Source organism: Pseudophryne corroboree (genome assembly GCF_028390025.1).
Source record: "Pseudophryne corroboree isolate aPseCor3 chromosome 3 unlocalized genomic scaffold, aPseCor3.hap2 SUPER_3_unloc_12, whole genome shotgun sequence".
Lineage (NCBI taxonomy): Eukaryota > Metazoa > Chordata > Amphibia > Anura > Myobatrachidae > Pseudophryne > Pseudophryne corroboree.
In genome coordinates, this window is record NW_026967500.1 from 396,138 (window position 1) to 419,512 (window position 23,375).

The 23,375-nt window shown below is 48.9% G+C and overlaps 1 protein-coding gene across 1 annotated transcript; it reads right to left on the reverse strand.

Moving 5' to 3' along the window:
- Window positions 1-1,026: 1,026 nt before the first annotated feature.
- Window positions 1,027-22,259, reverse strand: LOC134983305 (oocyte zinc finger protein XlCOF6-like). The gene is made up of 2 exons (XM_063949019.1): window positions 21,864-22,259; window positions 1,027-3,874 (listed from the first exon to the last, which is right to left on the reverse strand). The coding sequence occupies exons 1-2, from the start codon at window positions 22,195-22,197 to the stop codon at window positions 2,067-2,069; spliced, it is 2,142 nt and encodes a 713-aa protein (XP_063805089.1). The 5' UTR covers window positions 22,198-22,259; the 3' UTR covers window positions 1,027-2,066.
- Between the last annotated feature and the right edge of the window lie 1,116 nt (window positions 22,260-23,375).

Below are 23,375 nucleotides of genomic sequence, written 5' to 3' on the forward strand. Positions count from 1 at the left end.
GCCCCCGTGGATCTGAAAACCAAATAGGCCGAGTACTAAATATAGGGTAACGACTTATATATATATATATATACTCAGCACCATGCTGCTCAGGGCACACCCCTGCGCGCCCTGCACCCCAGACAACGTTCGGGAAGCGGGAGTTCCGGCGCATCGCGCACCCGCCGCTCTCATGGTGGGTCCCCGTGTGCGGCGCCCGGGAGCTCTAACTATCTATGCTGCCCCGGGCGCCACCACCTGTACCCATGGCGGCCGACGGGGACTACGGCATAAAGCGCCTGCTGGGGTCTGTATATGGAGCCCCCGGCAGCGAGAGTAAGAACTGTTAAAACTGACTCGCTGCCCAGAGCGCTCCCCCCCGCGCGCCCTGCACCCGTATAAGCGGTGGCGGGGAAATAATGAAAGTATACTGGCGGGGGATGAACCACGGTGCCTCGACACCTAAATGCTTTTTTTTTTTGCCAGTTGTTCACATTAAGCAGACCAGTAACATGCTGTCCAGGGCGCTCCCCCCCCAGCGCCCTGCACCCTGTGAGTGCCGTTGGTGTGTGGGAGCATGAAGAGCAGCACTACCACTGTACCTCCGTTACTGAAGTCTTCTGCCGTCTGAAGTCTTCTTTTCTTCCAATACTCACCCGACTTCTTTCTTCTGGCTTCTGTGAGGGGATTGACGGCGTGGCTCCGGGAACAAGCAGCTAGGCGCACCAAGTGATCGAACCCTCTGGAGCTAATGGTGTCCAGTAGCCGAGAAGCAGAGCCTTGAAATTCACAGAAGTAGGTCCTGCTTCTCTCCCCTCAGTCCCACGCTGCAGGGAGCCTGTAGCCAGCAGGTCTCCCTGAAAATAAAAAACCTAACATAAAGTCTTTCAGAGAAACTCAGTAGAGCTCCCCTAGTGTGTGACCCATCACTGCTGGGCACAAAGTCTAACTGAGGTCTGGAGTAGGGGCATAGAGGGAGGAGCCAGTTCACACCCAGTTTAAGTCTTTACAGTGTGCCCAAGCTCCTGCGGATGCGTCTATACCCCATGGTCCTTTTGGAATCCCCAGCATCCTCTAGGACGTATGAGAAATAGAGGTACATTAATGAAAAGCGTGAGTAACAGTCATCAGTCTGCTTGTGAAGGTCTCTAGAGTGGAGGCCTCTTGGACTGTGCAAGGCAGTGAGTTCCATGGTCAAGGCTGCAAAGCTAAAAGTTCAACCCTTAAATGAATGACAGGAGATTCTTGGTACTGCTGGTAACAGTCTTTCATCTGTAGAAGCAAGCAAGCAGGACAGTAAGGAGGCAGAAGCTGCTTCTAGTACCTTGGACCATGTAATGTTGGTCTGGGAAGGTCAGTTAGCCAATAATGAAATAGATTTGTCATCTTACAGGCATCCGGTGAAGGGAGTAGAGAATGGGTGTTATGCGGCAGGAACGGGTTAGGTAACAGCTTGGCTGCTGCATTCTGTACTAGCTGCAAGCTCTGTAACTCTTTTCTGGGTGACCCAGGTAGATGGCATTGCAGTAGTCTATGAACTTCTGAGGGAATCAAGTGCTTGATTCTGGCTATGGTCCACAGATGGAAGAATTAAGATTTGTATGTGGCAGATACCTGATGTCTGTGTCAGCCACATACCAGGACAACACAAAGATTCATCACATATTCAGTATTTTGCAATTCTGAACACCAAAGCATAAATCCAGATGGTTGGTAACGCTGTAGTCTTGTCCTTTGTTGGGGAGCTTCTATTAGGTTTCACAAAGACTGAGTCACAGCCAACTGGCATCATCCACCCCTGGCGCTCAGCTAGACAACCATTTAGGATTGGTATTAGGTTCTCAGTACATGGAGCAAAAAGCAGGTCATCTGCATAGCAGTGGTAGACCAGGCCAAGACGTCTGATTATATCACCCAGTGGTAGCATTTATATTGCATAAAGCATAGGAGATAAGGTTGACCCTTGAGGAACATTGCATGACAGTGATAATTATACTCCAGAAGATGTAAATGGTTCCGTATTTGGGTAATGTCTAATATGTTCAACAAGAGCGGATTTATTTCTCTCACAGCATGAAAATGCATTCTCACCTGTGAAAGCGCTGGTGATAAACAAGAACTGATTTCCATGCAAAACATTTCCCGCACTCAGAACAGGAGTACGGCTTCTCACCTGTGTGACTTATCTGATGTCTAACAAGAGCTGATTTATGTGAAAAACATTTCCCACACTCATAACATGGAAATGGCCTCTCACCTGTGTGACTTATTTGATGTGTAACAAGAGCTGATTTCTGTGAAAAACATTTCCCACACTCAGAACAGGAAAACGGCTTCTCACCTGTGTGACTTCTCTGATGTTTAACAAGATCTGATTTCCGTGCAAAACATTTCCTACACTCAGAACAGGAATACGGCTTCTCACCTGTGTGAGTATGTTGATGAATAACAAAATGTGATTTGAATGCAAAACATTTCCCACACTCAGAACAGGAAAACGGCTTCTCACCTGTGTGACTTCTCTGATGTGTAGCAAGATTTGAGTTGCATGCAAAACATTTCCCACACTCAGAACAGGAAAACGGCTTCTCACCTGTGTGACTTCTCTGATGTGTAACAAGAGCTGATTTCCATGCAAAACATTTCCCACACTCAGAACAGGAGTACGGCTTCTCACCTGTGTGACTTCTCTGATGTCTAACAAGAGCTGATTTATGTGTAAAACATTTCCCACACTCATAACATGGAAATGGCCTCTCACCTGTGTGACTTCTCTGATGTGCAACAAGATCTGATTTCCGTGGAAAACATTTCCTACACTCAGAACAGGAAAATGGCTTCTCACCTGTGTGACTACTCTGATGTGTAACAAGAGCTGATTTCTGTGTAAAACATTTCCCACACTCAGAACAGGAAAACGGCTTCTCACCTGTGTGACTTCTCTGATGTTTAACAAGATCTGATTTCCGTGCAAAACATTTCCTACACTCAGAACAGGAATACGGCTTCTCACCTGTGTGAGTATGCTGATGAATAACAAAATGTGATTTGAATGCAAAACATTTCCCACACTCAGAACAGGAAAACGGCTTCTCACCTGTGTGACTTCTCTGATGTGTAACAAGAGCTGATTTCTGTGCAAAACATTTCCCACACTCAGAACAGGAAAACGGCTTCTCACCTATGTGACTTCTCTGATGTGTAACAAGAACTGATTTAAATGCGAACCATTTCCCACACTCAGAACAGGAAAACGGCTTCTCACCTGAGTGACTTCTCTGATGTGTAACAAGAACTGATTTAAATGCGAAACATTTCCCACACTCAGAACAGGAAAATGGCTTCTCACCTGAGTGACTTCTCTGATGTGCAACAAGAGCTGATTTCCGTGGAAAACATTTCCCACACTCAGAACAGGAAAATGGCTTCTCACCTGTGTGACTTCTCTGATGTGTAACAAGAGATGATTTCTGTGTAAAACATTTCCCACACTCAGAACAGGAAAACGGCTTCTCACCTGTGTGACTTCTCTGATGTTTAACAAGAACTGATTTAAATGCTAAACATTTCCCACACTCAGAACATATCAGTGGCCTCTCACCTGCCTTAGCTGGCTGATGGGTGATAAGCTTTGTGTTCTGTGTAAAACATTTGGCATCTACAGAACATGGAAACACTGTATCTACTCTCAGAACTGTAACAGATGCACCAATATCAGAGTGATCAGGAGAACATTTCCCAGGATCAGGTGGATCAGCTGATAGAGCTGGATGTATAATTGGGGTAATGGGGTTATCTCCTGGAGAATCCTGTCTACTGTCATTATCTGTTAATTCAGAATCCTGGGATACCATTAGATGTCCTTCTGAGATATTTCTGCTTGTGTGTCCATCACCTGGAAATAAAATACATTATGGAAATATAAAATGAGTAGACAAGACCCAGGGTGTTATAGGATACAATATATAATTCTATAACTGACATGTTTTACCTGTAATCATTGCTTTTATGTGTATTAAAAAAAAAAAAAAAGCTAGGATGCTTAGACTGGAGCTTGATCAACACTGAACGCTCATGTGGGATTACTAGAGGTGACACGGACACTCATGTGGGATTACTAGAGGTGACACGGACGCTCATGTGGGATTACTAGAGGCGACATGGACGCTCATGTGGGATTACTAGAGGTGACATGGACGCTCATGTGGGATTACTAGAGGTGACACTGATGCTCATGTGGGATTACTAGAGGTGACATGGACGCTCATGTGGGATTACTAGAGGTGACATGGGCGATCATGTGGGACTACTAGAGGTGACATGGGCGCTCATGTGGGATTACTAGAGGTGACATGGACGCTCATGTGGGATTACTAGAGGTGACAAGGACGCTCGTGTGGGATTACTGGAGGAGACATGGCCGCTCATGTGGGATTAGTAGAGGTGAAACAGATGCTCATGTGGGATTAGTAGAGGTGACATGGACGCTCATGTGGGATTACTAGAGGTGACATGGACGCTCATGTGGGATTAGTAGAGGTGACATGGACGCTCATGTGGGATTACTAGAGGTGACATGGACGCTCATGTGGGATTACTAGAGGTGACATGGATGCCCATGTGGGATTACTAGAGGTGACACTGATGCTCATGTGGGATTACTAGAGGTGACATGGGCGCTCATGTGGGATTACTAGAGGTGACATGGGCGCTCATGTGGGATTACTAGAGGTGACATGGACGCTCATGTGGGATTACTAGAGGTGACATGGACACTCATGTGGGATTACTAGAGGTGACAAGGACGCTCGTGTGGGATTACTGGAGGAGACATAGACGCTCATGTGGGATTACTAGAGGTGACATAGACGCTCATGTGGGATTACTAGAGGTGACATGGACGCTCATGTGGGATTAGTAGAGGTGACATGGACGCTCATGTGGGATTAGTAAAGGTGACATGGATGCTCATGTGGGATTACTAGAGGTGACATGGACGCACATGTGGGATTACTAGAGGTGACATGGATGCTCATGTGGGATTACTAGAGGTGACATGGACGCTCATGTGGGATTACTAGAGGTGACATGGACGCTCATGTGGGATTACTAGAGGTGACATGGACGCTCATGTGGGATTAGTTGAGGTGACATGGATGCTCATGTGAGATTACTAGAGGTGACATGGACACTCATGTGGGATTACTAGAGGTGACATGGACGCTCATGTGGGATTACTAGAGGTGACATGGACGCTCATGTGGGATTACTGGAGGAGACATGGAAGCTCGTGTGGGATTACTAGAGGTGACATGGACGCTCGTGTGGGATTACAGGAGGAGACATGGACGCTCGTGTGGGATTACTAGAGGTGACATGGACGCTCGTGTGGGATTACTGGGGGAGACATGGACGCTCGTGTGGGATTACTAGAGGTGACATGGACGCTCGTGTGGGATTACTGGAGGTGACATGGACGCTCGTGTGGGATTACTAGAGGTGACATGGTTGTAATAATAAAACACCAATGAAGAGAATATGCTGTCCTGCTTGCGCACTAATAAATAATAGGATTTTAATACCTACCAGTAAATCCTTTTCTCTGAGTCCGTAGAGGATGCTGGGGTCATCAATAGAACCATGGGGTATAGACAGGATCCGCAGGAGAAATGGGCACTTTAAGACTTTAATAAGGGCGTGAACTGGCTCCTCCCTCTAGGCCCCTCCTCCAGACCTCAGTTATAGGAACTGTGCCGAGGGAGACAGACATCAGGTTGGTTTATATGAAAAGAAGAAACCACCTTCGGCAGAAACTGTTGACGAGTTCTCAACTCTGCTCTATCTTCATGGAAGATCAAATAAGTGCTCTTGTGAGACTAGGCCGCCAATTCGGACACCCGACGTGCAGATGCCAAGGCCAATAAAATGACCACTTTCCAAGTAAGAAATTTCAAATCCACCTTTTGAAAAAGGTTCAAACCAGTGAGATTGAAGGAACTGTAACATCACGTTAAGGTCCCAAGGTGCCACAGGAGGCACAAAAGGAGGTTGGATGTGTAACACCCCCTTTACAAATGTTTGCACCTCAGGAAGGGAGTCCAATTGTTTCTGAAAGAAAACTGACAATGCAGAAATCTGTACTTTAATGGATCCTAATTTAAGGCCCGCATCCACTCCAGCTTGTAAAAAGTGGAGAAAACGTCCAAGTTAAAAAATTTCCGCAGGAGCCTTCTTGGACTCGCACCAAGAAATATATTTCCTCCAAATGTGGTGATAGTGTTTTGCCGTAACATCCTTTCTAGCCTGAATAAGAGTGGGAATGACTTCACTGGGAATTCCCTTCTGGTCTAGAATCTGGCGTTCAACCGCCATGCCGTCAAACGTAGCCACGGTAAATCTTGATACTGACATGGCCCCTGCTGTAACAGGTCCTCTCGTAGAGGAAGCAGCCAGGGATTTCCTATGCGTAAATCCTGAAGATCGGGATACCAAGCCCTCCTTGGCCAATCTGGAACAATGAGGATCGTCGGAACCTTTCTTCTTCTTATAATTTTTAACACTCTCGGAATGAGAGGAAGTGGAGGGAACACATACCGACTGAAACACCCACGGTGTCAGCAGAGCGTCCACCACTATGGCTTGAGGGTCCCTAATTTTGGAGTTTCTTGTTGAGACGAGACGCCATCATGTCTACTTGGGGAGTACCCCAGCGACTTGTCACTTCTGTGAAGACTTCTGGATGAAGTCCCCACTCTCCTGGATGGAGATCGTGTCTGCTGAGGAAGTCTGCTTCCCAGTTGTCCACTCCTGGAATGAAGATAGCTGACAGAGCGCTTAGATGTTTCTCCGCCCAGCGGAGAATCCTTGTGGCTTCTGCCATTGCTGCTCTGCTTTTTGTTCCGCCCTGGCTGTTGATGTAAGCTACTGCTGTTACATTCTCCGACTGGATGAGGACGGGTCGACTTTGAAGAAGGCGTTCCGTTTGTAGAAGGCCGCTGTAAATGGCCCTTAATTCCAGAACGTTTATGTGGAGACAAGTCTCCTGACTTGACCATCTTCCTTGCACCCCAACCCCCGGGGACTTGCATCCGTGGTCACTAGAATCCAATCCTGAATACCGAACCTGCGTCCCTCGAGGAGGTGAGAACTGTGCAGCCACCACAGCAGTGATATCCTTGTCTTTGAGGACAGGACTATCATCCGTTGCATGTGTAGGTGGGAACCGGACCACTTGTCCAACAGGTCCCACTGGAATACTCTGGCATGGAATCTGCCAAACTGAATGGCCTCGTAGGCCGCCACCATCTTTCCCAGCAAGTGAGTGCATTGATGGATTGACACTCTGGTTGGTTTTAAGATTTGTTCCCGAGCTTTTTCTTCCGAAAGAAAAACTCTCTGTAGTTCTGTGTCCAGATTCATCCCCAGAAACGACAGGCGGGTCGTAGGGATCAACTGAGATTTCAGCAGGTTGAGGAGCCAGCCATGTTGTTACAACACCTTCAGGGACAGTGCAATGTTCTGTAACAACTTGTCCCTGCATCTGGCTTTCATCAGGAGATCGTCCAAGTATGAGATAATCATGACACCTTGCATGCGAAGAAGAATCATCATCTCCGCCATCACTTTGGTGAAAATCCTCGGAGCCATGGACAGCCCAAACGGCAACGTCTGAAATTGGTAATGACAATCCTGAACCGCAAAGCGCAGGAAGACCTGATGAGGAGGATAAATGGGAACATGTAGGTAGGCATCCTTTATGTCTAAGGAGACCATAAAGTCCCCTTCCTCCAGACTGGAGATCACTGCTCTGAGAGACTCCATCTTGAATTTGAATTTCTGCAGAAAGTAATTTAGGTTAAGGTTGAGGATCGGTCTGACCGAGCCGTCCGGCTTCGGAACCACGAATAAGCTGGAATAAAAGCCTTGTCCCTGTTGCGCAGGGGGAACCGTGATAATGACCTGGTTCTGACACAATTTTTGTATTGCGTCGCACACTACCTCTCTGCCGGTCAGAGAAGCTGGCAAGGCTGATTTTAAAAATCGGCAAAGGGGAACGTCTTAAAATTCTAGTTTGTACCCTTGTGACACAATTTTTAAAATCCAAGGTTCCAGGCCCGAGCAAACCCAGACCTGGCTGAAGAGCTTGAGACGTGCCCCAACCGGCGAGGACTCCCGCAGGGAAACCCCAGCGTCATGCGGTGGACTTGGCAGAAGCCGGGGAGGACTTGTTCTTGGGAGGCAGAGAAGCCTGGGTTTCTTTTACCTCTTTCCCTGCCTCTAGCAGCACGGAAGGCAGAGCATCTTCCTCTTCAGTATCTATTGGGCCGAAAGGACTGCATTTGATGATGCGTTTTCTTGTGTTTTGGGGGAACATAAGGTAAAAATGACGATTTTCCAGTAGTAGCTGTAGAGACTAGGTCTGTAACCGGTAGGTATTAAAATCCTATTTTCTCATACGTCCTAAAGGATGCTGGGGATGCTTCAAAACCATGGGGTTTATACCAATGCTCTAGAACGGGCAGAGAGTGCAGATGACTCTGCAGCACCGACTGATCAAACATGAGGTCCTCCTCAGCCAGGGTATCAAACTTGTAAAACTTCACAAAGGTGTTTGAACCCGACCAAGTAGCAGCTCGCCAAAGTTGTAATGCCGAAACCCCTCGGGCAGCCGCCCAGAATGAGTCCACCTTTTTGGTAGAATGAGCTTTCACCGATTTCGGTAACGGCAACCCTGCCGTAGAATGAACCTGCTGAATCGTATTACAGATCCAGCGCGCAATAGTCTGCTTGGAAGCAGGAGCCCCAATCTTGTTGGGAGCCCACAGGACAAACAGAGCCTCTGTTTTCCTAATCTGCACCGTTCTGGCGACATAGATTTTCAAAGCTCTGACCACATTGAGACTTCGATTCCGCCAAGGCATCAGTAGCCACTGGCACCACAATAGGCTGGTTTACGTGAAATGAGGAAACCACTTTTGGTAGAAATTGCTGATGAGTTCTTAACTCCGCTCTATCAGCATGGAAGATTAAATAGGGTCTTTTGTGAGACAAAGCCGCCAATTCAGAAACTCACCTTACGGACGCCATGGCCAACAACATGACTACTTTCCAAGTAAGGAATTTTAACTCAACCTTACGTAAAGGTTCAAACCAAGGAGATTGCAGGAACTGCAACACCACATTAAGATCCCATGGTTCCACTGGGGGCCCAAATGGAGGTTGGATGTGCAGCACACCTGACGAAGGTCTGAACTTCCGGAAGGGAGGGCAATTCTTTCTGAAAGAAAATTGATAAGGCCGAAATTTGTTCCGCCCTGGCGGTTTACGTACGCCACTGCTGTTATGTTGTCTGATTGAATCAAGACAGGCAGACCGCGAAGATGTTCCGCTTGCAGAATGCCGTTGTAAATGGCCCTTAATTCCAGAATGTTTATGTGCAGACAAGCTTCCTGGCTTGACCATTTTCTCTGAAAGTTTCACCCCTGTGTGGCTGCTCCCCTGCCTCGGAGAATTGCATCTGTGGTTACCAGGATCCAATCCTGAATCCCTAACTTGCGTCCCTCCAGAAGGTGAGAACTGTGCAGCCACCACAGAAAGGAGATCCTGGTCCTGGAAGATAGGAGTATTTTCCGGTGCATGTCCAGGTGAGACCCGGACCACTTATCCAACAGGTCCCACTGAAACACCCCGGCATGGAACCTGCCATACGGAATGGCCTCGTAGGCCGCCACCATCTTCCCCAGCAATCGAGTGCATTGAAGAACTGACACTTTTGCCGGTTTCAGAATCTATTTTACCATGTTCTGTATTTCCAGAGCCTTTTCCACTGGAAGAAAAACTCTCCGTAATTCTGGATTCAGAATCATACCCAGGAACGACAGGCGTGTTGTCGGATCCAACTGCCGTCTTCTGCCGTCACTGAAGTCTTCTGATCTTCCTTTACTCATCCGGCTTCTGTCTTCTGGCTCTGTGAGGGGGGTGACAGCGCGGCTCCGGGAACAAGCAGCTAGGTGCACCAAGTGATCTGAACCTCTGGAGCTAATGGTGTCCAGTAGCCTAAGAAGCAGAGCCCTTGAACTCACAGAAGTAGGTCCTGCTTCTCCCCCCTCACTCCCACGATGCAGGGAGCCTGTAGCCAGCAGGTCTCCCTGAAAATTATAAACCTAAATAAAGTCTTTTTTTCTGAGAAACTGTGGAGAGCTCCTAAGTGTATCCAGTCTCGCTGGGCACAGAATCTAACTGGAGTCTGGAGGAGGGGCATAGAGGGTGGAGCCAGTTTACACCCCTTTTAAAGTCTTAAAGTGCCCATGTCTCCTGCGGATCCAGTCTTTACCCCATGGTTCTCAAAGCGTCCCCAGCATACTCTAGGACGTATGAGAAAACTCTCTACATGTGATATTTGTCATGGATAGCCTTGTGTTAGAAACACCCAACTGAGAACAGGGCTGATGACAGAGGAGGGTGTAGGATAAGAGATTGCTGTAGTGACTGAGCAATGAGAATATGTGACTTCTGTAATAATAAGAATTTACTCACCGGTAATTCTATTTCTCGTAGTCCGTAGTGGATGCTGGGAACTCCGTAAGGACCATGGGGAATAGCGGGCTCCGCAGGAGACTGGGCACTCTAAAAGAAAGATTAGGTACTATCTGGTGTGCACTGGCTCCACCCTCTATGCCCCTCCTCCAGACCTCAGTTAGGGAAACTGTGCCCGGAAGAGCTGACACAATAAGGAAAGGATTTGGAATCCCGGGTAAGACTCATACCAGCCACACCAATCACACCGTACAACTCGTGATACTATACCCAGTTAACAGTATGAATAACAACTGAGCCTCACGAACAGATGGCTCATAACAATAACCCTCCAGCTAGGCAATAACTATATACAAGTATTGCAGACAATCCGCACTTGGGATGGGCGCCCAGCATCCACTACGGACTACGAGAAATAGAATTACCGGTGAGTAAATTCTTATTTTCTCTGACGTCCTAGTGGATGCTGGGAACTCCGTAAGGACCATGGGGATTATACCAAAGCTCCCAAACGGGCGGGAGAGTGCGGATGACTCTGCAGCACCGAATGAGCAAACTCAAGGTCCTCCATAGCCAGGGTATCAAACTTGTAGAATTTTGCAAATGTGTTTGAACCCGACCAAGTAGCAGCTCGGCAAAGTTGTAAAGCCGAGACCCCTCGGGCAGCCGCCCAAGAAGAGCCCATTTCCTCGTGGAATGGGCTCTTACAGATTTAGGATGCGGCAGTTCAGCCGCAGAATGTGCAAGTTGAATCGTGCTACAAATCCAACTAGCAATAGTCTGCTTTGAAGCAGGAGCACCCAGCTTGTTGGGTGCATACAGGATAAATAGCGAGTCAGTTTTCCTGACTCTAGCCATCCTGGAAACATAGATTTTCAGGGCCCTGACTACGTCCGGCAACTTGGAATCCTCCAAGTCCCGAGTAGCCGCAGGCACCACAATAGGTTGGTTCAAATGAAACGCTGATACCACCTTAGGAAGAAATTGGGAACGAGTCCTCAATTCCGCCCTATCCATATGAAAAACAGATAAGGCTTTTACATGACAAAGCCGCCAATTCTGATACACGCCTGGCGAAGCCAAGGCCAGAAGCATGACAACTTTCCACGTGAGATATTTTTGCTCTACTGTTTTCAGTGGCTCAAACCAATGCGACTTTAGGAAATCCAACACCACGTTGAGATCCCAAGGTGCCACTGGAGGCACAAAAGGGGGCTGAATATGCAGCACTCCTTTTAACAAAAGTCTGAACTTCAGGCAGTGAAGCCAGTTCTTTTTGGAAGAAAATCGACAGAGCCGAAATCTGGACCTTAATGGAACCCAATTTGAGGCCCATAGTCACCCCTGACTGTAGGAAGTGCAGAAATCGACCCAGCTGAAATTCCTCCGTTGGTGCCTTCCTGGCCTCACACCAAGCAACATATTTCCGCCATATGCGGTGATAATGTTTTGCGGTCACCTCCTTCGTAGCTTTAATCAGCGTAGGAATGACTTCCTCCGGAATGCCCTTTTCCTTTAGGATCCGTTCAACCGCCATGCCGTCAAACGCAGCCGCGGTAAGTCTTGGAACAGACAGGGCCCCTGCAGCAGCAGGTCCCATCTGAGCGGCAGAGGCCATGGGTCATCTGAGACCATTTCTTGAAGTTCTGGGTACCAAGCTCTTCTTGGCCAATCCGGAACAATGAGTATAGTTCTTACTCCTCTCCTTATTATCCTCAGTACCTTGGGTATGAGGGGGAGAGGAAGGAACACATAAACCGACTGGTACACCCACGGTGTCACTAGAGCGTCCACAGCTATCGCCTGAGGGTCCCTTGACCTGGCGCAATATCTTTTTAGCTTTTTGTTGAGGCGGGACGCCATCATGTCCACCTGTGGCCGTTTCCAACGGTTCACAATCAGCTGGAAGACTTCTGGATGAAGTCCCCACTCTCCCGGGTGGAGGTCGTGCCTGCTGAGGAAGTCTGCTTCCCAGTTGTCCACTCCCGGAATGAACACTGCTGACAGTGCTATCACGTGATTCTCCGCCCATCGAAGAATCCTTGTGGCTTCTGCCATTGCCACCCTGCTTCTTGTGCCGCCCTGGCGGTTTACATGGGCGACCGCTGTGATGTTGTCTGACTGAATCAGAACCGGTTGGTTTTGAAGCAGGGGTTCTGCTTGACTCAGGGCGTTGTAAACGGCCCTTAGTTCCAGAATATTTATGTGTAGGGAAGTTTCCTGACTCGACCATTGTCCTTGGAAGTTTCTTCCCTGGGTGACTGCCCCCCAACCTCGGAGGCTTGCATCCGTGGTCACCAGGACCAAGTCCTGTATGCCGAATCTGCGGCCTTCGAGCAGAGGAGCACTCTGCAGCCACCACAGCAGAGACACCCTGGCCCTCGGGAACAGGGTGATTAACCCATGCATCTGGAGATGCGATCCGGACCACTTGTCCAACAGATCCCACTGGAAGATCCTTGCATGGAATCTGCCGAAGGGAATTGCTTCGTAAGAAGCTACCATCTTTCCCAGGACTCGCGTGCAGTGATGCACCAACACCTGCTTTGGTTTCAGGAGGTCCCTGACCAGAGATGATAATTCCTGGGCCTTCTCCACCAGGAGAAATATCTTCTTCTGTTCTGTGTCCAGAATCATGCCCAAGAACAGCAGACGCGTCGCAGGAATCAGCTGCGACTTTGGGATATTCAGAATCCAGCCGTGCTGATGTAGCACTTCCTGAGATAGGTCTACGCTGACTAGCAACTGCTCTTTGGACCTCGCCTTTATAAGGAGATCGTCCAAGTACGGAATAATCATGACTCCCTTCTTTCGGAGGAGCATCATCATTTCGGCCATTACCTTGGTAAATACCCTCGGTGCCTTGGACATACCAAACGGCAGCGTCTGGAATTGGTAATGACATTCCTGTACCACAAACCTGAGGTACTCCTGGTGGGGTGGATAATTGGGGACATGCAGGTAAGCATCCTTGATGTCCAATGACACCATAAAATCCCCCTCTTCCAGGCTTGCAATAACCGCCCTGAGCGATTCCATCTTGAACTTGAACTTTTTTATATAAATGTTCAAGGATTTTAAATTTAGAAAGGGTCTCACCGAACCCTCTGGTTTCGGTACCACAAACATTGTGGCATAGTAACCCCGTCCCTGTTGAAGGAGGGGTACCTTGATTATCACCTGCTGAAGATACAGCTTGTGAATTGCCGCCAGTACTACCTCCCTTTCTCCGAGGGCAGCAGGTAAGGCTGATTTGAGGTAACGGTGAGGGGGAGTCGCCTCGAACTCCAGCTTGTATCCCTGTGATACTACTTGCAGAACCCAGGGATCCACCTGTGAGCGAGCCCACCGGTCGCTGAAGTTCCGGAGACGCGCCCCCACCGCACCTGGCTCCGCCTGTGGAGCCCCAGCGTCATGGGGTGGACTTAGAGGAAGCGGGGGAAGATTTTTGATCCGGGGAACTGGCTGTCTGGTGCAGCTTTTTCCCTCTTCCCTTGCCTCTGTGCAGAAAGGAAGCGCCTTTGACCCGCTTGCTTTTCTGAGGCCAAAAAGACTGTTTCTGATAATACGGTGCTTTCTTAGGCTGTGAGGGAACTGAGGTAAAACTTTTTACTTCCCAGCTGTTGCTGTGGATACGAGGTCCGAGAGACCATCCCCAAACAATTCCTCACCCTTATAAGGCAGAATCTCCATGTGCCTTTTAGAATCAGCATCACCTGTCCACTGCCGGGTCCCTAATACCCTCCTGGCAGAAAATAAGAATTGACTTACCGATAATTCTATTTCTCGTAGTCCGTAGTGGATGCTGGGGACTCCGTCAGGACCATGGGGAATAGCGGCTCCGCAGGAGACAGGGCACAAAAATAAAGCTTTAGGATCAGGTGGTGTGTACTGGCTCCTCCCCCTATGACCCTCCTCCAAGCCTCAGTTAGGATACTGTGCCCGGACGAGCGTACACAATAAGGAAGGATATTGAACCCCGGGTAAGACTCATACCAGCCACACCAATCACACCGTATAACTTGTGATCTGAACCCAGTTAACAGTATGACAAACGTAGGAGCCTCTGAACAGACGGCTCACAACAAATAACAACCCGATTTTTTTGTAACAATAACTATGTACAAGTATTGCAGACAATCCGCACTTGGGATGGGCGCCCAGCATCCACTACGGACTACGAGAAATAGAATTATCGGTAAGTAAATTCTTATTTTCTCTAACGTCCTAAGTGGATGCTGGGGACTCCGTCAGGACCATGGGGATTATACCAAAGCTCCCAAACGGGCGGGAGAGTGCGGATGACTCTGCAGCACCGAATGAGAGAACTCAAGGTCCTCCTCAGCCAGGGTATCAAATTTGTAGAATTTTGCAAACGTATTTGCCCCTGACCAAGTAGCAGCTCGGCAGAGTTGTAATGCCGAGACTCCCCGGGCAGCCGCCCAGGATGAGCCCACTTTCCTTGTGGAATGGGCCTTGACAGATTTAGGTTGTGGCAAGCCTGCCACAGAATGTGCAAGTTGAATTGTGCTACAAATCCAACGAGCAATCGTCTGCTTAGAAGCAGGAGCACCCATCTTGTTGGGTGCATACAATATAAGCAGTGAGTCAGACTTTCTGACTCCCGCCGTTCTTGAAATATATATTTTCAATGCCCGGACCACGTCCAACAACTTGGAATCCTCCAACTCGTTAGTAGCCGCAGGCACCACAATAGGCTGGTTCAGGTGAAACGCTGACACCACCTTAGGCAGAAAATGAGGACGCGTCCGCAGTTCTGCCCTGTCCGTATGGAAAATCAGATATGGGCTCTTATATGATAAAGCCGCCAATTCTGATACTCTCCTGGCTGAAGCCAGGGCCAGTAGCATGGTTACTTTCCATGTGAGATACTTCAGCTCCACCGATTTGAGCGGCTCAAACCAATGGGATTTGAGAAAATCCAAGACTACATTAAGATCCCACGGTGCCACTGGGGGCACAATCGGGGGCTGTATATGTAGTACTCCTTTTACAAAGGTCTGGACTTCAGGAACTGAAGCCAATTCTTTCTGGAAGAAAATCGACAGGGCCGAAATTTGAACCTTAATGGACCCCAATTTGAGGCCCATAGACAATCCTGTTTGCAGGAAATGTAGGAATCGACCCAGTTGAAATTCCTCCGTGGGGGCCTTCCTGGCCTCACACCACGCAACATATTTTCTCCAAATGCGGTGATAATGTTGTGCAGTCACCTCCTTCCTGGCTTTTACCAGTGTAGGAATGACCTCTTCCGGAATGCCTTTTTCCTTTAGAATTCGGCGTTCAACCGCCATGCCATCAAACGCAGCCGCGGTAAGTCTTGGAATAGACACGGTCCCTGCTGAAGCAGGTCCCGTCTTAGAGGTAGAGGCCACGGATCCTCCGTGAGCATCTCTTGAAGTTCCGGGTACCAAGTTCTTCTTGGCCAATCCGGAGCCACTAGTATCGTTCTTACTCCCTTCTGCCGTATAATTCTCAGTACTTTTGGTATGAGAGGCAGAGGAGGGAACACATACACTGACTGGAACACCCACGGTGTTACCAGAGCGTCCACAGCTATTGCCTGAGGATCTCTTGACCTGGCGCAATACCTGTCGAGTTTTTTGTTGAGGCGGGACGCCATCATATCCACCATTGGTTTTTCCCAACGGTTCACAATCATGTGGAAGACTTCTGGATGAAGTCCCCACTCTCCCGGGTGTAGATCGTGTCTGCTGAGGAAGTCTGCTTCCCAGTTGTCCACTCCCGGAATGAATACTGCTGACAGTGCTATCACATGATCTTCCGCCCAGCGAAGAATCCTTGCAGCTTCTGCCATTGCTGTCCTGCTTCTTGTGCCGCCCTGTCTGTTTACGTGGGCGACTGCCGTGATGTTGTCCGACTGGATCAACACCGGCTGACCCTGAAGCAGGGGTTTTGCCAGACTTAGAGCATTGTAAATCGCTCTTAGCTCCAGTATATTTATGTGAAGAGACATCTCCAGGCTTGACCATACTCCCTGGAAGTTTCTTCCTTGTGTGACCGCTCCCCAGCCTCTCAGACTGGCATCCGTGGTCACCAGGACCCAGTCCTGTATGCCGAATCTGCGGCCCTCTAACAGATGAGCACTCTGCAACCACCACAGAAGAGACACCCTTGTCCGTGGCGATAATGTTATCCGCTGATGCATCTGCAGATGCGATCCGGACCATTTGTCCAGCAGATCCCACTGAAAAGTTTGTGCGTGGAATCTGCCGAATGGAATCGCTTCGTAAGAAGCCACCATCTTTCCCAGGACTCTTGTGCATTGATGTACAGACACTGTCCCTGGTTTTAGGAGGTTCCTGACAAGTTCGGATAACTCCCTGGCTTTCTCCTCCGGAAGAAACACCTTTTTCTGAACCGTGTCCAGAATCATTCCCAGGAACAGCAGATGTGTTGTCGGGGTCAACTGAGATTTTGGAAAATTCAGAATCCACCCGTGTTGTTGCAGCACTACTTGGGTTAGTGCTACTCCGTCCTCCAGCTGTTCTCTGGACCTTGCCCTTATCAGGAGATCGTCCAAGTAAGGGATAATTAATACGCCTCTTCGTCGCAGAAGAATCATCATTTCGGCCATTACCTTGGTAAAGACCCGAGGTGCCGTGGACAATCCAAACGGCAGCGTCTGAAACTGATAATGACAGTTTTGCACCACGAACCTGAGGTACCCTTGATGTGAAGGGCAAATTGGGACATGCAGGTAAGCATCCTTTATGTCCAGGGACACCATAAAGTCCCCTTCTTCCAGATTCGCTATCACTGCTCTGAGTGACTCCATCTTTAACTTGAATTTTTGTATGAACAGGTTCAAAGATTTCAGATTTAGAATAGGACTTACCGAGCCGTCCGGCTTCGGTACCACAAATAGTGTGGAGTAATACCCCTTTCCCTGTTGTAGGAGGGGTACCTTGACTATCACCTGCTGAGCAAACAGCTTGTGAATGGCTTCCAATACCGTCGCCCTGTCTGAGGGAGACGTTGGCAAAGCAGACTTTAGGAACCGGCGAGGGGGAGACTTCTCGAATTCCAACCTGTAACCCTGAGATACTACCTGCAGAATCCAGGGGTCCACCTGTGAGCAAGCCCACTGTGCGCTGAAATTCTTGAGTCGACCCCCCACCGTTCCTGAGTCCGCTTGTAAGGCCCCAGCGTCATGCTGAGGGCTTTGCAGAACCCTGGGAGGGCTTCTGTTCCTGTGCAGGGGCTGCTTGCTGCCCTCTCTTACCCCTTCCTCTGCCCCTAGGCAGATATGACTGTCCTTTTGTCCGCTTGTTCTTATAGGACCGAAAGGACTGCGGCTGAAAAGACGGTGTCTTTTTCTGTTGGGAGGGGGTCTGAGGTAAAAAGGTGGATTTTCCGGCAGTTGCCGTGGTCACCAGATCCGATAGACCGGCGCCAAATAATTCCTCCCCTTTATACGGCAATACTTCCATATGTCGTTTGGAATCCGCATCACCTGACCACTGTCGCGTCCATAAACTCCTTCTGGCAGATATGGACATCGCATTTACTCTCGATGCCAGAGTGCAAATATCTCTCTGCGCATCTCGCATATAAAGGAAAGCATCCTTTAATTGCTCTATAGTCAATAAAATACTGTCCCTATCCAGGGTATCAATATTTTCAGTCAGGGAATCCAACCAGACGACCCCAGCACTGCACATCCAGGCTGAGGCGATGGCCGGTCGCAGTATAACACCAGTATGTGTGTATATACTTTTTAGGGTAGTTTCCAGTCTCCTATCTGCTGGATCCTTGAGGGCGGCCGTATCCGGAGACGGTAACGCCACTTGTTTTGATAAGCGTGTGAGCGCCTTATCCACCCTAGGGGGTGTTTCCCAGCGCGCCCTAACCTCTGGCGGGAAAGGGTATAATGCTAATAACTTTTTTGAAATTAGCATTTTTCTATCTGGGTTAAACCACGCTTCATCACATACATCATTTAATTCCTCTGATTCAGGAAAAACTACAGGTAGTTTTTTCACCCCCCACATAATACCCCTTTTTGTGGTACTTGCAGCATCAGAGATATGCAAAGCCTCCTTCATTGCCGTGATCATATAACGTGTGGCCCTACTTGAAAATACGTTTGTTTCATCACCGTCGACACTAGATTCAGTGTCTGTGTCTGGGTCTGTGTCGACCGACTGAGGTAAAGGGCGCTTTACAGCCCCTGACGGTGTCTGAGACGCCTGGGCAGGTACTAACTGGTTTGCCGGCCGTCTCATGTCGTCAACTGATTTTGTAATGTGCTGACATTATCACGTAATTCCATAAACAAAGCCATTCCGGTGTCGACTCCCTGGGGGGTGACATCACCATTATCGGCAATTGCTCTGCCTCCACGCCAACATCGTCCTCATACATGTTGACACACACGTACCGACACACAGCAGACACACAGGGAATGCTCTTATCGAAGACAGGACCCCACTAGCCCTTTGGGGAGACAGAGGGAGAGTTTGCCAGCACACACCCAAGCGCTATAATATATATGGGAACAACCTTATATAAGTGTTGTTCCTTATAGCAGCTTAAATATATCCAGTATATCGCCAAAAAATGCCCCCCCTCTCTGTTTTACCCTGTTTCTGTAGTGCAGTGCAGGGGAGAGTCCTGGGAGCCTTCCTCACAGCGGAGCTGAGCAGGAAAATGGCGCTGTGTGCTGAGGAGAATAAGCCCCGCCCCCTATTTCGGCGGGCTTTCCTCCCGTGGATTTAGATAATTGGCATGGGTTAAATACATACATATAGCCTTAATGGCTATATGTGATGTATTCTTTTGCCTTAAGGTAATAAAATATTGCTGCCCAGGGCGCCCCCAGCAGCGCCCTGCACCCTCCGTGACCGCTTGGTGTGAAGTGTGTGACAACAACGGCGCACAGCTGCAGTGCTGTGCGCTACCTTCATGAAGACTGAAGAGCCTTCTGCCGCCTGTTTCCGGACCTTCAATCTTCAGCATCTGTAAGGGGGGTCGGCGGCGCGGCTCCGGGACGAACCCCAGGGTGAGACCTGTGTTCCGACTCCCTCTGGAGCTAATGGTGTCCAGTAGCCTAAGAATCCAATCCATCCTGCACGCAGGTGAGTTGAAATTCTCTCCCCTAAGTCCCTCGATGCAGTGAGCCTGTTGCCAGCAGGACTCACTGAAAATAAAAAACCTAAAATTTTTTTCTAAGCAGCTCTTTAAGAGAGCCACCTAGATTGCACCCTGCTCGGACGGGCACAAAAACCTAACTGAGGCTTGGAGGAGGGTCATAGGGGGAGGAGCCAGTACACACCACCTGATCCTAAAGCTTTATTTTTGTGCCCTGTCTCCTGCGGAGCCGCTATTCCCCATGGTCCTGACGGAGTCCCCAGCATCCACTTAGGACGTTAGAGAAATGGACATTGCATTAAATCTGGATGCCAGCCGGCAAATATCCCTCTGTGCATCCCTCATATATAAGACGACGTCTTTAATATGCTCTATGGTAAGCAAAATAGTATCCCTGTCGAGGGTAACAATATTATCTGACAGGGTATCAGACCACCCATACTGAGGCAATTGCAGGTCTCAGTATAGTACCTGAGTGTGTATATACAGACTTCAGGATAGCCTCCTGCTTTCTATCAGCAGGCTCCTTCAAGGTGGCCGTATCCTGAGACGGCAGTGCCACCTTTTTTGACAAACGTGTGAGCGCCTTATCCACCCTAGGGGATATCTCCCAACGTGACCTATCCTCTGGCGGGAAAGGGTACGCCATCAGTAACTTTTTAGAAATTACCAGTTTCTTATCGGGGTACCCCACGCTTCTTCACACACTCCATTCAACTCATCTGATGGGGGAACAAAACACTGGCTGCTTTTTCTCCCCAAACATAAAACCCCTTTTTAGTGGTACTTGGGTTAATGTCAGAAATGTGTAACACATTTTTCATTGCCGAAATCATGCAACGGATGCCCCTAGTGGATTGTGTATATGTCTCAACCTCGTCGACACTGGAGTCAGACTCCGTGTCGACATCTGTGTCTGCCATCTGAGGTAGCGGGCGTTTTTGAGCCCCTGATGGCCTTTGAGACGCCTGGGCAGGCGCGGGCTGAGAAGCCGGCTGTCCCACGGCTGTTACGTCATCCAGCCTATTATGTAAGGAGTTGACACTGTCGGTTAATACCTTCCACATATCCACCCACTCTGGTGTCGGCCCCGCAGGGGGTGACATCACATTTATCGGCACCAGCTCCGCCTCCACATAAGTCTCCTCATCAAACAAGTCAACACAGCCGTACCGACACACCGCACACACACAGGGAATGCTCTGACTGAGGACAGGACCCCACAAAGTCCTTTGGGGAGACAAAGAGAGAGTATGCCAGCACACACCACAGCGCTATTTAATAAGGGAGTTACACTAACAGAACGTGATTTATCCCTATAGCTGCTTCTTATATACAGTTTGCGCATAAAATTAGTGCCCCCCCTCTCTTTTTAACCCTTTGAGCCTGGAAACTGCAGGGGAGAGCCTGGAGAGCTGTCTTCCAGCTGCACTGTAAAGAGAAAATGGCGCCAGTGTGATGAGGGAGATAGCCCCGCCCCTTTTTCGGCGGACTTCTCCCGCTCTTATAAGTGTATTATGGCAGGGGATTTTTACACATATATAGCTTATTAGGCTATATTATGTGTTGTTTGCCAAAGTCAAGGTACTCTAATTGCAGCCCAGGGCGGCCACCCCCCCCCCCCCCCCCCCCCCCCCCAGCGCCCTGCACCCATCAGTGGCCGGAGTATGTGGTGTGCATAGGGAGCAATGGCGCACAGCTGCAGTGCTGTGCGCTACCTTAATGAAGACTGGAGTCTTTAGCCGCCGATTTCCAGGACGTTCTTCTTGCTTCTGGCTCTGCAAGGGGGACGGCGGCGCGGCTCCGGGACCGGACAACCGAGGCTGGGCCTGTGTTCGATCCCTCTGGAGCTAATGGTGTCCAGTAGCCTAGAAGCCCAAGCTAGCTGCAAGCAGGTAGGTTCGCTTCTCTCCCCTAAGTCCCTCGTAGCAGTAAGTCTGTTGTCAGCAGATCTCACTGAAAATAAAAAACCTAATAAATACTTTCTTTACTAGAAGCTCAGGAGAGCCCCTAGTATGCAACCAGCTCGAGCCGGGCACAGATTCTAACTTAGGTCTGGAGGAGGGGCATAAAGGGAGGAGCCAGTGCACACCAGATAGTACCTAATCTTTCTTTTAGAGTGCCCAGTCTCCTGCGGAGCCCGCTATTCCCCATGGTCCTTACGGAGTTCCCAGCATCCACTAGGACGTTAGAGAAAAGTGTTTATTACTCACCTGTGCTGATATCTGTAGGAATCTCCTCCTCCTTACACTGCTGATCACCCCTCACATACGTCTCTTCTTCTCCCTCTGTATCTTCTGCCTTTATATCAGTCACATACATCTCTTCTTCTCCCTCTATATCTTCTGCCTTTATATCAGTCACATACGTCTCTTCTTCTCCATCTATATCTTCTGCCTTTATATCAGTCACATACGTCTCTTCTTCTCCCTCTATATCTTCTGCCTTTATATCAGTCACATACGTCTCTTCTTCTCCCTCTATATCTTCTGCCTTTATATCAGTCACATACGTCTCTTCTTCTCCCTCTATATCTTCTGCCTTCATATCAGTCACATATGTCTCTTCTTCTACCTCTGTACCTTCTATTTTAATATCAGACAGACGTTGTGCCTAAAAAACAAACAAACAAACAAACAAACACTATAATGACATTTCCATACAGTCAGATTAAACTGAGGTGAAACAGTATAATATCAGTGTATAAGACACAGCTCCTCTACAGATCATATAGTGACAGTTACTTTGGTATATTGGGGAGACCCTAAATCCCACCTACCTGATCCTCCTGTGGGATCCTGTGATTCTCCTCTGTACAATCCTGGGAATACAGAGGACGGGGACATCTCTCTGGGGTATCTCTGTTACTGGGTCCATCTGTAGGAGACACACAGTGACTGAGTACAGTGTATATATGTGATTATCAGATGATGTATTTATATAGGGGGCCCCCATACCTGCTCTCCCCTGTACAATACATGACAGTCTCCTCTTACCCAGTGATGTGAGGGGCCGGAGATTCTCCATCATCACGTCCTTGTACAGACCCCTGTGTTCCTCTATATACTCCCCCTCCTGCATGGAGACATAGACAGTGACATCCTGACACCTTATAGGAACCTGACACACACAGTGATACAGTCATCACCCAGACACATCCCCTGGTGTTACTGTATAATGCCTCATTCCCAGCAGTCACCTCTCCAGTCATCACCCAGACACGTCACCTGGTGTTACTGTATAATGTCCCATTCCCAGCAGTCACATCTCCAGTCATCACCCAGACACATCCCCTGGTGTTACTGTATAATGCCCCATTCCCAGCAGTCACCTCTCCAGTCATCACCCAGACACATCCCCTGGTGTTACTGTATAATGCTCCATTCCCAACAGTCACCTCTCCAGTCATCACCCGGACACATCCCCTGGTGTTACTGTATAATGCCCCATTCCCAGCAGTCACCTCTCCAGTCATCACCCAGACATATCCCCTGGTGTTACTGTATAATGCCCCATTCCCAGCAGTCACCTCTCCAGTCATCACCCAGACACATCCCCTGGTGTTACTGTATAATGCCCCATTCCCAGCAGTCACCTCTCCAGTCATCACCCAGACACATCCCTTGGTGTTTCTGTATAATGTGCAATTCCCAACAGGCACCTCTCCAGTTATCACCCAGACACATTCCCCGATGTTACTGTATAATGTCCCATTCCCAGCAGTC